Raw genomic sequence first — 14,352 nt, 5'->3', positions numbered from 1 at the left:
TGAGGGCCCCACAGTCCACAGGCAGAGAGGGGAGCACTTTTGGTCCAATGAGGACCACGAAGGTGCAGGTTAATGACAAAATCAAAGCGTAATGATGGGAGCATAATAGATTCATTTATTCATCGTTTATACGTTGATTCATAAATTACGTATGTTCATTCATAAATATTTGAGGAATGGAGTGCTTAGTGCTCTCACTGAGTTATCTTTACAAGAAGCCAATAGAATTTGCTCATCCTTTCATAGAAGGAAACCAAGGCTCACAGAGGCTAAATCAGTCACTTGCCTGCGGCCATGCAGCTCACAGGGCTGGTCAAGCATTTGACCTGGGGCCTGTGATCTCTTAACTACTAAGCTGCCCACACAGTTTGAAGTCTGGAGTCAAAGGAGAGAAAAGAGAATTTGTGCTTAGCTGGGCCTGGGGAAATTTAGGAAAGTAAACCACTAAAAGGAGGAGGGGAATGGTCACTGCCAAGGCGGGTGGCAGGAGGCGGCATCAGGTGAATCTACGACAGGGGAGAGGAGGCGAACAGAAGAGGCTGAAGGCAGAGGGGGCTCACCTGGCTGTGGGCGGGGCTGATGCCCAGTCCCGAGGTTCCGTGAAACAGGTAGACAGCACCCCGGTTCTCCTGCTCTCCCGGGGCCCCGATGGCCACGTCCATCAGCCTGTCCCCGTTCACATCCCCCAGCACCGTCAGAGCTGCCCCAAAGCGGGCCCAGAGGTGGCCTTGCTCCCCTCGCAGGACAGCACCACACTGCCACTTAGCCCTCTGCAGAACAAAAACAGTGTCAGGGCTCAACCCAGGCGACCCCTCCACACCCAGACCCCACCCAGCCCGGGTCTCATCAGCCACTCACCGCTTGAGGCAAGGGGCACACAGACACCTGCCCCCCCCGGCTCTGCTCATAGTAATGGGGGGCCCCGATGAGGACCAGGTCGGAGCTGCCATCTCTGTCCACGTCCACGGAGCTGAGGGAGGCCCCAAAGTAGGAGCCGATCTGGAGGGCAGAGCGTGGAGTCATCCTGCCTACCCCTGCACCCGCTCTGGGCCAGGTCCCACCTCTCCCCAGATACCGGCCCCTCCCTGCTGGGCCCCACACCCCCTTCCTCTCCCTCTCTGCCCTGGAGACCCTCCTCCACACCCAACCTGGGTCCCTGTGACTTCAGCCTTCGGCCTCCATTGCCCGGACACCTGGGTGAAGATGACAACCTTCCCGGTGTGCTGATAGCGGGGGGCCCCCAGGACCAGGCTGTGTACCCCCTTCCAAACGGCCAGCTCTGTGGAGTAACCTGAAGGGACCGGGCCTCAGCACAGAGGCTTCCACTCCCCACCCCCGGGCCCCTGCCCTTCCCAGGCGGCCCGTCTCCCGCCCGGCCCTCCGACCACAGCCTTGCCTCACCCAGGTAAGAGTCCCTCATGTCCGCGTGCTCCTGAGACATGTTGATGAAGGTGGGGCTCCTATTTGGGGGGTACAGGAAGGCACCTCCAGACCAGCTGAAGCTCCCCACAGCCCCCAGAACTGGTCCATCCTGGGAGGAAAGGATTCCAGGGCTGAGCAAGTGGGAAGAAGAAGAAGAAGACAGCCTATTCCAAAGCAATGGCTGCCGCTGACTCTGCCCAGCATGTGGAATTGTCTTTGGTCTTCCCTAGCTCTCACCAGCAGCCTCCGTGTCCCTGATTCCTACATCTCTCAGTCCGTCCCCACCGCCGCCATCACGGTCACCCCAGCGCCTCTCACCCACTGCCCTTCCTGCCTCCTAGCTTGCTTTCCTCTGCTTCATCTACTGCCCCAGAGATGGGTTTCTTCCAACCCAAACGTGCAGCCACCACGCTGCTGGCCAACCAAGGTGGCTCACTGTCCCCAAGCTCCTGAGGGTGGCATTTAGGATCCTTCCCAATCGAGCCTGTGGAGTGACACTCTGTTCCAAAATACACCTAGCCTCTGGCCCGGACGCTCCTCTCTCCTCCTTCTGGGACGCAGCTCCTCTCTCTGGAAGAGTCAACCTCTAAGTCACCTCTGCGAGGTCTTCCTTGGCTCCCTCAGGAAGTGATCGGCATTTCCTCCTCTGAATGCTTATTGCCTTTTCAAACTTTTGATTATGGCTAATTTAGGACATATACAAAAGTCCAAAGAAATGTGTAATGAACCCATAAGAACCCGTGACCCAGCGTCAGTGATTAACTCATGACAAACCTTGTTCCACGTCTACGTCCCCCTCAATTGCCCTCAAAATTATTCTGAAGCAAATCCCTCTGGATATTTTGAACACACATCTACTTTCAGACAATTGTCTGTCTATATTGTCACTTCTTTGGTGTGCATGGGCTGGTCTTTCCCATCTCCCCCACCCTCTCTCCACGCTGCCCCTAGCTCACTCTGCTCCAGCTGTGCTGGCCCTTCTAGCTCTCTAGTACAGTAACCTTGTTCCTGACTCAGGACCTTTGCACTTGCTTTTTCCTCTACCTGGAGCAATCTCTCGCCAGATTTTTCCAGGCCTCGCCCTTTCTCATCATTCAGCCTCAGCTGTTACTCCTTAGGCCTCCTCTGGTCACCTCTCTTTCTCTATCCCAATGCTTAGCACAATCTGAAAGTCTTTCGTTTGTTGGTTGTTTGTCACCTCCTCCCACTAGTTATGCGATCCAGGAGAGCAGGAACCTCTGCTATCCTGTTCTCTGTACCTACATATGCTGCCTGTGTGTCTCTCCGGGACTAGATGGTGAGCTTGAGGACAGGGTCTGCGTCCTTGTTTATTCTGGTTCCCAGCTCCCCACACAGGGCAGGTGCCTGATACTCGTTAATCAAGCATACACTCCACCCACCGTTGTGAGGATGGAACTGAAGCCTTCTTGAGACATCTCATGCTGGAAGAAGCTACTTGTCTTTGACTGCGTTCCTGTGGGGAAACAGGTCAATCAGGCTCCCAGAGACCTTGAGGCCATGAAGATTCAGAGCAGAGAGAGGAGAATGTGGTCTGGGGCTTGGGTTCTGGGGAACAATTTTGGGTGAGCTACTAGCAGGGATGAACCTTCAGGACTGAGGGGGACAACTGGATCGCGACTCTTTCAATTCCGAGACCCAAGGTCACTCCCCATTTACCCTCGACTGCAAAGATCTTCTCCTGCAGCTGCTGCTGGATGTTGCTGAGTGCTGCAAAGTTATCCACCTTGAACACATGGTCCTCTGAAGGCACCGAGCCAATGATGTTCAGCTCCTGCCTGGCAGTGGGATCCTGGAAAGCATCTCCCACCTGCGGCAGAGAGGCAGCTAAGGAGGAGGAGCCCGCCAGCCCTTCTGCCTGGGGGAGGTGCGGGCTGAGTCTGGGGGAGCCATGGGGAAGGGGACGCACCCCAATGGCATAGCGGATGATGTTGGCTCTGTCCGCCTGGGGGATGACGTCGCTGTATTTCAGGGGGTCTTTGTATTTCTGCCCATCTGTGATGACAATGAGGATCTTCTTGGCAGTTTTACGGGCCCCATTCTTACTGTGAAATAGTTCTTTCCTGTCGAGGAAGAAAAGGGGGGTGACTCTACTGAGATTCTGGGAAGAAATCATTTGCAGCACTAGAAGCTCCTCTGGAAAGACTGGGGAGTCCTGGCACCCTGAGACTCAGGCATGTTAAGACATGGATACATATTGACAATAATTAGTGAGACCGAGAACAAAGGTACTCATATTCCTTGCCCCTAAAGTTCCATCCACTACAGAACCTCACTCCCAGGAGGCAACAAGGCAAGTTACTTCACCTCTCTGCGCCTTTGCTTCTCTCCATGCAAGATGAGAGCAATAATTGTGCCATAGCTGGTCTCCAAAGATGGTCCCCAGTGAGCCACACCTGGTTCCCTTCCCGTATTGAACCTGGCCTGTGACTCCCTTTAATCAGCAGCATGCAACAGAAGTGACCCTGTGCCAGTTATGGGCCTAAGAAACCTTGGTAGCTTTTGCACTTTGGGGAGCCCTGAGCTGCCATGAGAGAAGTCTAGCCAACCTGTTAGAGGCACCCCATGGAGTGGCCACATGAAGAGAGAGGCCCAGCCATCCCAGCTGAGCCCAGCCTTCCAGCCAATCCTGCCAAGGCCGCAGCCACGTGAATGAAGCTCTCATAGTCCAGCCTCAGATGCCACGTGGCCACAGCCACATGAGAGACCCCACCTGAGAACAGCTGAGCCCCAGGATCATGAAAAGCAGTAACAAAAGGGGTGTTGTTTAAGCCACTAAATTTGGGAGTGGTTTGTCAGGCAGCAATAGATAACTGAGACAGATAGTATCAGGTTATTCTGAGGGTCAAATGAGGTGAAGCTTTTCCAACAGTGACTGGCCTACAGGTAAGCATTAATTCTATGGTAGCTGTTACAAATGATTAAAAATGTAACATATATGGTCATGCAGCTCTACAAACTCAGAATAAACACACACACACACACACACACACATATGCACCAAATAGCATACACATGCCAAATATAATACAGAAGCAACCTAAATGTCCCGTGTTAGGGAAGGGGTTTAGCAAATCATGACCCAGGCCCTTGATGGAAAAGTACACAGCCATTTCAAAGGAAAACAATAAAAGCTGTAGAGAAACATGGAACAGGTTTATGTAACAGATGGAAAAAAATGGCAGGATGAAAATAGTTTCTGCCCTGATTGTGACTATATAAAATATGTCTAAATAAAGACAAGGATGGAAATGACATTGTGCTTTTTGAGAGTAGGATTTATCTATTCATTTGTACTTATTCTTTCTTGTTGCCAAAATGCTGTGAGATGGTTGGCTAGAGGAACTGTAGGTAATATTTCTTTTTTTTTTTTCAAAAATTTCCTTAAAGGGCTTCCCTGGTGGCGCAGTGGTTGAGAATCTGCCTGCCAATGCAGGGGACACGGGTTCGAGCCCTGGTCTGGGAAGATCCCACATGCCGCGGAGCGACTGGGCCCGTGAGCCACAACTACTGAGCCTGCGCGTCTGGAGCCTGTGCTCCGCAACAAGAGAGGCTGCGATAGTGAGAGGCCCGCGCACCGCGATGAAGAGCGGCCCCCGCTTGCCACAACTAGAGAAAGCCCTCGCACAGAAGCAAAGACCCAACACAGCCAAAAATAAATAAATTAATTAATTAATTTTAAAAAAATGTACTTTAAAAAAAAAATTTCCTTAATGTTGTTGCCTTTTTGTCTTTTTTGTAATGAAACTTCTAAAAGAAAGAAAAAACAAAAACACAGCAACAACCCAGTCAGTGGCAGAGCTGGGCTTGGCTCTAGGAAGCAGGGAGGTGATGGGAGAGGATGGATGTTGATGAGAACCACACCATCGCCCACTGCTGGGAGGAGATTTAGGGACTAGGAAAAGATGCCCCTCCTGTGTGATTTTCAACTCAAGGGACAGAGGCTTTCTTCCTGGTTGTCCAGTCGCAACAGGTCGGTGTTCAAGGCAGAAAAGCCACCCAAAAGTAAAGAGAGTGCCTTTGGAGAGATCATCCCTTTTTCAATATTTCTCCAGCACCATCCCCAGGGCAGTGCCCAAAGGTGTGCAGGAAGTCAAGGATCCCAGACATTCTACCCAGTTCTTTCCCATGGAAACCACACATTCCATTGTGGTCCCACCACCTAAGCCATTTTCTTCCTGGACCACCTAGCCCCCAGTGCTGGGCAGGCACATGGTACATAGAGACTTGAATGGATGAGGGATGAGAGGATGAAGGGATGAAGGGAGCTGAGTGGGGAGAAAGGCACAAAGAAGACACTTGGCAATAATTCCTGAGTCCCTTCCAGGGAGGTAAAGAGGAGCTGCATCATTTTTTGGATAAAATCCCCAACCATTTATCTCGCACTTCTTGTGCGGAAACACCTCACTCATGTTATCTCGCTTAATCCTTACAACCAAGTTGTGAGTTTATCCTCATTGGACAGTTTCCTGAGACTTAGAAAGAGTCAGTAACTCCAAGGGTGGCCCAGGTAGCTAGCGGAGAGCCAGGATGGGAAGCAAAGCCCAGGTGGGCTCAGGGTCCAGCCAAGCCAAAGCCAGGCAAAGGGGAAACACGCTGCAGAGGAGTCCCGCCCTAGATCAGGGGATCGCAATGAGCGATGGGACCAGAAACACTCCAGGGAGGACTCTGCCTACAGCCCCCTCGCTCCCCTGTGAGCCCCTTTCCCCAGAGCCTCCCTCAGCCTCTAAGAAGGGCTGTGCAGAGCCAGCAGGAGGTAGCAGTGAGGTAGCAGCTCATTCACAGGCAGCAGGGGGCGGAGCTTACACCACTGTCTGGATGCCCGTGGCTGTGAACGTCAGGCCACTCAGTTGGACGATGGGATCCACCAGGCTCTGAGGGCTCCGGCTGGTCTGAAATTGGCTGAAGGTGAAGTGGGTCTTCAGAAGGCTTGAGTATTGCATCAGCGAGAACTGTGAAGGCCAAGAAGAGGGCCCTGGGGCTCGGAAGTTGTTTTTTAGGAAGTTTTTTATTTTGGAATAATTTTGCATTTACAAACCATGTTCCATGTGGTTCTGAGGCCCGACAAATATATACTGAGACCCAGAAAAAAATAAATGGCCCCAAAAGAAAACTGGAAAATCAAAACCAAATAATGTTTCTTTCATAGTTTACAAAGAATAGCCTTGCCAACCACAATATTTGTTAAACTTAGATTTTTTTTTTAATTTATAATACACGAAATCAATTTGTAGGTTATATTTCCTTGCTTCTCAAGAATTTGTATATATATATATATATATATAATTATTATATATATATAATATATATATTTATACACATACACACACTGACTACTGGGAAATAAAATAATAAGATAAAGAAATCGTGAGTTACATGGAAAACATAATAAATCATCATTTGGCCAAGTTACCTTCAGTCAAATTTCACAGTAAGATGATTTGATAATCCTTTCAATGTATTTAAACAGCAAAAACATTGTATTTCCTGTGGCATGTGGGGACATAGTACATGTGATGGGGTTACCTCCTCAGGTTAGGGCTCAAATCGGCCCTGCACTGGGACCATACCTTGACCTTGGACCCTGGCCTCCTCATGGCACAAGTCCACTGAGCCAGGCCCCAGTGATGCCAGGCCCGCTCCCAGGTTGGCCTTCCCAGAGGTAGACCCTCCCCGATCCCAATCCCCAAGCCTCGGGGGCCCAGCCTTCACCAGTGTGTGGGTGCCCTTGAACTGGTCCATCACAGCTCTGACAAAGTTCTTCATCCGTTTAAAGTCATTTCGGTCAATGCTGCCAGAGCCATCAATCAGGAAGACAATGTCTATCTCTTGATTTGGACACTCTGCAGAGAGAAAGGGAGGAATCAGAAATGCATGGGCAGGTCCCAGCCACTTCCTGGGACCCAGAAACCCTTTCTACTCCACAGAGTCAGGGGGCCATCCTTGGCGTAGGGATGCCAAGGCCCCCTGGCCCACCCAGTTTCTGACACCCTCCACTGAGGAGGTCCAAATCTGTTGCCCAAGCCCCTTCTCCCTTCAGCAGAATCCCTGTTGCTCCCCTCCTTCCACAAGGCCTACAAAAGGGGAGAAAGAAGTAGAGGGTGGGGGCCGGGTGGGCTCCTCACTCATTTAGTCAACAAATATTTATTGAATACACCACCAGGGATACTGTGGGGCACAGTGGAAGGCAATTTAGCGAAGTGATTCAGAATGTGCATCCTGGAGCCAGCATGCCTGGGCTCGAATCCCACCTCTGCCCACCTCTTAGTGGTGAATGCAGGCAAGTTACATAACTTCACTGGGCTTCAGTTTTCCCCATCTGTAAAATGGGTAATAGTAGTGCCTACCACATGGGATTATTGCAAAGATAAAAAGAATGAATATGTACATAAAGTACTTAAGACAGGGCCTGGCACCCCATAAGGGGTAGCTGTTATCACCATCATCACCACATGCCAGGCATTGTTCTAGGCCCAAGGACACACCTGCAGCGGATGCTAAGGTGTACCACCAAGACCTGCCCCCCATCAGGATGGAGGTGCTCATTCCCAGCTGCAGGAAGTTGGCTGTTGATGGCTCCCAGCAGAGTTCCTCCCTAAGTGTCACCCCACTCAAAAGGGAGGTGCCTTGCCCGAGGTCACCTCCTGCTCCTGCGGGCAACCCATATCCGGCCACGCTCCGAGCTCTCCATGGGGCAGGGGAGGCCTCTCACAGTGCACCCTTTCCATCTGCCAAGTCCTGCTTCCCTCACACTCTCATAAGGGTTGCTCCCGAGAACATTCCCAGGTGAGCCTCAGAGTCTATCTCTGGGGAAATCTGATTTAAGACCATAGCTTTAAAAAAGATCTCATCCCTGCCCTTGTGGAGTCAACACCATAATGGAAAGACACATCATAGGTAAATGAACAAATAAAACATTTCAGGTTGTCCCCAGACTTACGTAGGGGCTTGTGGCCTGTGTGCAAAACCCGGTTGATGCCTCCACCAGCAGCCCACATCCTGTGTTGGTCCCAGGGTGCTGGGAGATCAGACCACCACAGCTCTGAGGTGTGATGCTGAGCTGTGGTACCCTGCCTCAGGGCACTGAAGCAAAAATGCCTTCTCCCATCTCCTCACTCTTCACCCATCCCACCTACTCAACCAACATCACCAGTGCCCAGAAGAAATGGAAGATCACTTCCCTCCCTTCTTCCTTGAAGACCAGGAAATCCAGCCACCGACACAGCAGGCCAAGAAGCCCTCAGATGCTCCCCTTCTCACCCTTGATCTGTCCCCGACAGCTGGGTAGCTGGCGTTCCCTGCCACCACGTCTTGTACTTGGGCCCACATTTTTAGCTGTATCACAAAACCACCCCCACATGCTCTCTCAGATTAGGCCTGGGGCCAGCGCCCTCGCAATGTCACTTCTGTTTCTTGCTCCTTTTATTGCATCCACTGGGCTTCCCATAGCAGGCAGCTGGCTGTAGCTGAATGGCCTTCTGAAAAAGAACTGAGCCAATCAGGCAAGGTTGACTCAAGCTCTGGGCTCTGCCACTTCCTAAAGTGGAAACTCACCTCTCTGAGCCTCAGTTTTCTCTATAAAATGGGGATCATCCTGGCCTCCACAAGGATCTTGAGAGGATGCTATAAAGTGATACACACCCAGCACCCAGTACCCAGTACTGCCTGGCACACAGTCTTGCCAAATCTAGGCAAACCTGCCTCGTCTGGACCAGTTTTACACATCTGTGTCCCATTTTCATCAGGCATCCCACCTCATGAGCCCCAGAAACATCTAGGAAAAGACATTTATCACCTAGTAAATGTCTGGCTGCACAGACATCCTAGGTGGGCCATGGTACCCACAAGAGTCTTTTCCACTCTCTCTGTCCCCTCTGTAGACTCTGCTCTCACAATTTGGTCTGGGGGCTCTTTCTGCTGCTGTTTCACTTTCTGCTAAAAGCCCACCAAGGCTGGCATCATGGTTTCTCTGGTCCAAAACATGCCTTGAGTTTTGAAACATGCCTGGATCTCACTTGGGGCCCACTATTCCCTCTGATGCCACAGATGGGGCAGTTTATCTGTATCTTCCTCCTAGACGGAACACATGGTCTTCAGCTAGAAAATCAGTCATAATGGCGATCACATACATGTGCCAGAAAGGAGTCTAAGCACTTTATGTGTATTAAATTTTTTAATCCTAATAGCCACCTCGATTATTAAGTTCCATTTTGCCAATGAGGAAACTAAGGTCCAGGGAAAGAAGCCACTTGCCCAAGGACACAGAAGATGAACTTGTAAAGACAGACTCTCAGAGAGAAGCCACGGCAGGGCCCCCAGGCACCATTCTCTGTGGATGACATCAGTGCTGCAAAACTGTGTCTCACGCTCCCCATGGCCAGGTCATTTGCTCCCCTTGGAAGGGGAAGAGTGAGTCTGGGGGGTCCTGGCAGCTCAGCAGTGAATGACCCAGGACTGCTTCCCTCTTGGATTCTTGGACCTATCGTCCTCACCACACATCTTCACCCCCCCAAGGCCCTTCATCTGGAAACCAGGAGGCATCCCTGCACCTGTTGGCAGATGTAGGGCCCTCATGCCTCCTGCAAGGGCTGGATTCCCTCCTGCCCCATCAGAGCCATTACCACTTGGCCGGCTTAGGGCTCCTGCCATGAGCTACCCCTCCTGCCAGGCCAGACCATGGTCCCAGCCCCTCCTGCGCTTGCCGAGGCCTCTGGGAAGGGGCCTGCACACAGGAGGCCCAAGAGGCCGAGACCCAGGCTTCATGCTCTGCGCGCATGAGCAGTGCCAGCACGTGCTCAGCACGGAACTGCTGTCTCTAGGGGACCTACCTGGCAGGGTGGCGGGGACTGTCCGGATGATCTGCAGGTGGGAGCCCAGCAGGAGGCAAGTGCCTTTTGCATACATGTTCTCCCCACAGGCTCTGTGCATGGTCGGGCCACAGGCCTGGGGACAGAGGCCTGTGTGGGCGAGGGGGCCCCCAGAACACTTCCCCTCCTTCTCGCCCAGCCCCAGCCTCCTCTGGCCCCTGTTCCTCCCTCGAGACCCTCCTGGGACCCAGAAACGCTCACCAGCAGCCAGGAGAGATGGGTGGAGGCCACCAGGGACAGGCCCAAGGACATGTTCACGGCCTCTGGGGGTGCTGAGAGGGCAGACACACAGGGTCACACTCAAGGACACACCCTCGTTTGGGGGACAGCTGAGCTGGCGGCTGAGGAGGGAGGGGGCGGTCTGGCGTAGGAGGGTTGAGGGCCCTGATTCCTGGGGCGAGTCACTCACTATTCAGCAAGATGGGCCGACACAAGCCGGTGGCAGCCAGGCAGTCGTACAAACGTCCTGTTTTGTTGACCGCGACCACCTCCAGGGGGGCTCCCACCACGAGTCTGGAGGCACAACCAGGACAGACAGTCACAGGTGGGGCTGGGGCACAAGGCACTTCGGGTGAAGAAGTGTCACGGGGAAGTGAGACTTCATGAGGGGAGCTCTTGGCTTCGGCCACGTGTGAGGCTATTAAAAATCAGGGCCCGAGTCTAACCCACATATGCTGAAGGGCCATGCTGGGCTTTTTGTTTATTTGTTTGTGTTTGTGTGTGTGTATACATAAATATATGTGTGTTTGTGTATGCAAATGGTTTGGGGGTTGTGTGTGTGTGTGTGTGTGTGTGTGTGTGTGTGTGTGTGTTAACATTCACCCAAAATAATACTATTCAGAACAAAAACAGCCTTTCCCAGCCACAGGTCAGTGCAATTTGTTTCCTAGGAGCCATCATTCTGAGCCACCCAAGAAATAGGTCGCCTCAAATAGAAAAAATGGAAAAAACGTCCTGAAGCCATAAGCTTTTGAAGCCAAACAGATAATTCTGTAATTAATTGGACAATTTAAATATAAGATAAACAATTTAAATTGGACCATTTTAAGCAGCTGTATCAGAAGCCACATCTATATCTGCAGTCATATAAATGCAACCATTTATTTGCAAAATTCCTTGAGATGAGACAATTTTTTAATTTGGAAAAATGTTCTCACTATCAACAACCTTGCTACTCAGATGAGGAAACTAGACAAATACTAGTGTATTTTAACTAATTAGCCAAGCAAGTCTTGTTAGATTGTCATTTAAAGATTCCTTCTAGAGAGCCATTTCTTTATGGAAACCTGAAATCCCTGTTTGTCTAAGGCTTGAGGATGAAACTGAATCAGATGGCTGGAGATGTAGCTGTTTGGGACCTGCTGGCACAAATGGGTGAATAAACTTTTAGTCTTAGACTATTGATCTGCATGTTTTTCTTCACCCCAACCCATTCCTTAGACGTGGGCTCAGTCTTCTCGTATTTGGGTAACAACTCAGCAGAAACGAGGAAAAACAGTAACTTTGTAGCCATCAGAATATCATCCAATATATATTATTTACTTTACTGTAAATACTGGTGAACAGCAGTCAATCAAGAGTTTTATATTCATTTTTTAAAAAAATAGGCCCCCAACACAAATTGGTGGTGATGGTAAGTGGGACAGAGGCTCTCTCTGGATTTGTTCAGTGTTGTGTGATCAGGAGAGTGCCAAGGGAACCCAGGCGAGAAGGGACTGGAGAGGTTCTACATCTTGATCTAGGTGGTGTTTACCTGGGTACACACATATGAAAAATTCATTGAGTTGGATTTTGGATTTGTGCATTTCAGTCTCTGTGTTATATTTCAACACAAACAAACAAAGAAAAAATAAAACTCTGGCGCCTGGCACTTGCTTCCACATTCCCAGCCTGCCAGCAGGGTGAGGAAGGAGGAGGGATGTACATTTAGAACTCAGTGACCTCTGTGTGCTCCCTCTTGGCCAAGTGAACTGTCCTGTGCTCTCAGGCTCCATTGCTAATGCCACCTCCTCTGTGAAGTCTTCCTGGAATTCCCTCCTGGGTTTGAGGTCTCCCTTCCTCTGCCTCCCAGACTTTGGTTATGCTTGCATCACACTGTGACTTCAACTCCTTGGGTCCCTGTCTCTGGGACCCAAGAATGTGCACTTCTGGAGGTAGGGCAGGTACATAATTTGTTGGTCCCAGTGCAAAATAAAAATGCGGGGTCTCTTGTTCTTGGAAAAATGTTTTTCCCCCTTTCTTCTGCAGTGCCTCCCTCTCTGCCTGTCCTGGTGTTTCCTATTTGCTATTTGGTGTCACACTCCTTCATGCACGGGGATCCTCACAAGGCCAGCACAGACCCTTAAGGACTGGGCAGGCTGGGCACGGCTGACCCTGAACTTGCCCACCTCATGCCAGGGGTCAGTAGTCAGTGGTGTCATGTACAGGCTTCTCACCCATGCTGCCCTTCCTCCAGGGAACCTCCTGGGCTGCCACATGCAGCCACCTGCCTGCAGGCCAAGGGGGTGGAGTTGGGGAAGTGGACGGGGCCTACCTAGATCTGCCAAACTGGACCACGCTCTGCCCAAAGCCGGCTCCGTCCTCTTGGAAGACCATGGGCTCCTCCACATCCAAGTTGAATCCATGATAAGAAGCCAGGACTGAGGAATTCGGGAAGGGGAGGTGAGAGGGACAGCCAGAGAAGCCCCTTCTCCTCCGGACCCCTGATTTCTTGGGGTCTTGATACCCACCCCGCATAGCCTTGGTTCCCCATCTGCCCAAGAGAACGGCATTCTTTCCTTCTTTGTTTCCTGGTTGCCTTCTGTGTGGTTCCCATCTCTCACCCTCCGTCAAAAATAGTCAAATCACAATGCAACGGGCAACCATCCAGAGAAATGCCCCCTCATGGACACTTCAAATACATCCACAATCTGAAATTAGGCCAGTCACCTCCTGATAGCTTAGATCAGGAATGTCCTTTAAAGATAAAGTGACCGTACATTTACTGTCTAAACTGGGACCTTCTGAGAGTGGAAGGGGCACCATTAATAATTACACCAGGCATATTGGGACTGCCCCCAGGACATCCCACTTAAAAACTGTCGTGCTCCATCTTCTCATTATGCAGAGACCCTAAGATCCAGATTGGGGAACAGACTTAGAATCCTGAGATTAATTATTTGTCATTATGTGTTCTCCATGTCCCCGTCCCTGGTGCCAGGCTCTAGGAGGGCAAGCACTACTACATCTCTCTTGTCTTGGTGCCTGGGACAGTGCCTGGCCCTTAGCAGGTGACTTTAGTATTTGCTGACTGACCCAGAACTGCACAGCAAGTCACTGGCACAGCCAGGAATCCAATTCACTCTCACCAGCCTTGACTCATCAACGTCCCCCTTCCCAGAGGCTAAGCTAGAAAGCCTCAGGGAAGACCCCCTACATTTCAAGGGCTTTTACCAACCCCCTGCAAGCAATTGCGGGGTGGTTGGAAAAAGCCCTCCCCATTCCTCCCCATTCCTCCTAGAAGGCCCGGCTGCCTCTGGATTGAGGAGTTGCCTCCAACCCCAAGAGTAGGGAAGCTTTAAGGAGGTCAGGCGCCAGGCCAGGCAGTGACAGGGAGGGTCCAGACACCTGAACCCTGGGGTTCTGGGAAGAGGCTAGATGTTTAGGATGCTGGGACCCTGCTGCGGCCACATGCAGGGGAGCCTCACATCCTATGCCTTCCTCACAAAGGGTGATTCTGTTCCTGAAAGTGGCCCCTGTGATCCGACAAGTAGCAGGATACCAAGGGACTCAGACCCAGGTGCCTCAGAAGCCAGGCAGGTGACATCAAAGAGTGAAGTTGGGGATGGTGGCATGAGCACCAGGGAATAAAGTGGGGTAGTCATTCCCAGGCTCTGGTACCCAGAGCAGCCAGACTTTCCCATTTCTCAAGAGAAGCTGGAAATCGGGATTTGGGGGTGAAATCTGATTTTCAACTGACACCCAACTGATTTTTTAAATGACACACGAATGTGGTCCTGATACCGTTGTCAACTTCTGGACTGTTCTCTTGGCAGCAGTGGGACAG

At 51.2% G+C, this 14,352-nt stretch overlaps 1 protein-coding gene across 2 annotated transcripts in view; it reads right to left on the bottom strand.

Annotated features, from left to right (window-relative positions):
• The window catches only part of ITGAD (integrin subunit alpha D), a 29,614-nt gene that overhangs the window by 10,829 nt on the left and 4,433 nt on the right, over nucleotides 1-14,352 (bottom strand). The window contains exons 2-14 of one of the 2 annotated variants that reach the window (XM_082358532.1): nucleotides 12,841-12,946; nucleotides 10,717-10,820; nucleotides 10,509-10,579; nucleotides 10,269-10,383; nucleotides 7,153-7,283; nucleotides 6,247-6,392; nucleotides 3,350-3,503; nucleotides 3,100-3,250; nucleotides 2,823-2,896; nucleotides 1,402-1,531; nucleotides 1,149-1,291; nucleotides 859-999; nucleotides 561-770 (exon numbers count right to left, since the gene is read on the bottom strand). In XM_082358532.1, coding sequence (XP_082214658.1) covers nucleotides 561-770; nucleotides 859-999; nucleotides 1,149-1,291; nucleotides 1,402-1,531; nucleotides 2,823-2,896; nucleotides 3,100-3,250; nucleotides 3,350-3,503; nucleotides 6,247-6,392; nucleotides 7,153-7,283; nucleotides 10,269-10,383; nucleotides 10,509-10,579; nucleotides 10,717-10,820; nucleotides 12,841-12,946 — 1,676 coding nt within the window. The remainder of the gene's footprint in view (nucleotides 1-560; nucleotides 771-858; nucleotides 1,000-1,148; nucleotides 1,292-1,401; nucleotides 1,532-2,822; nucleotides 2,897-3,099; nucleotides 3,251-3,349; nucleotides 3,504-6,246; nucleotides 6,393-7,152; nucleotides 7,284-10,268; nucleotides 10,384-10,508; nucleotides 10,580-10,716; nucleotides 10,821-12,840; nucleotides 12,947-14,352) is intronic. The other variant, XM_082358533.1, reaches the window with a different exon arrangement.

Source organism: Balaenoptera borealis (assembly GCF_965194805.1).
Source record: "Balaenoptera borealis genome assembly, chromosome: 16".
Taxonomy (NCBI): domain Eukaryota; kingdom Metazoa; phylum Chordata; class Mammalia; order Artiodactyla; family Balaenopteridae; genus Balaenoptera; species Balaenoptera borealis.
The sequence above is the reverse complement of the archived record's forward strand: the minus strand, read 5'-3'. Positions and strand labels throughout refer to the sequence as shown.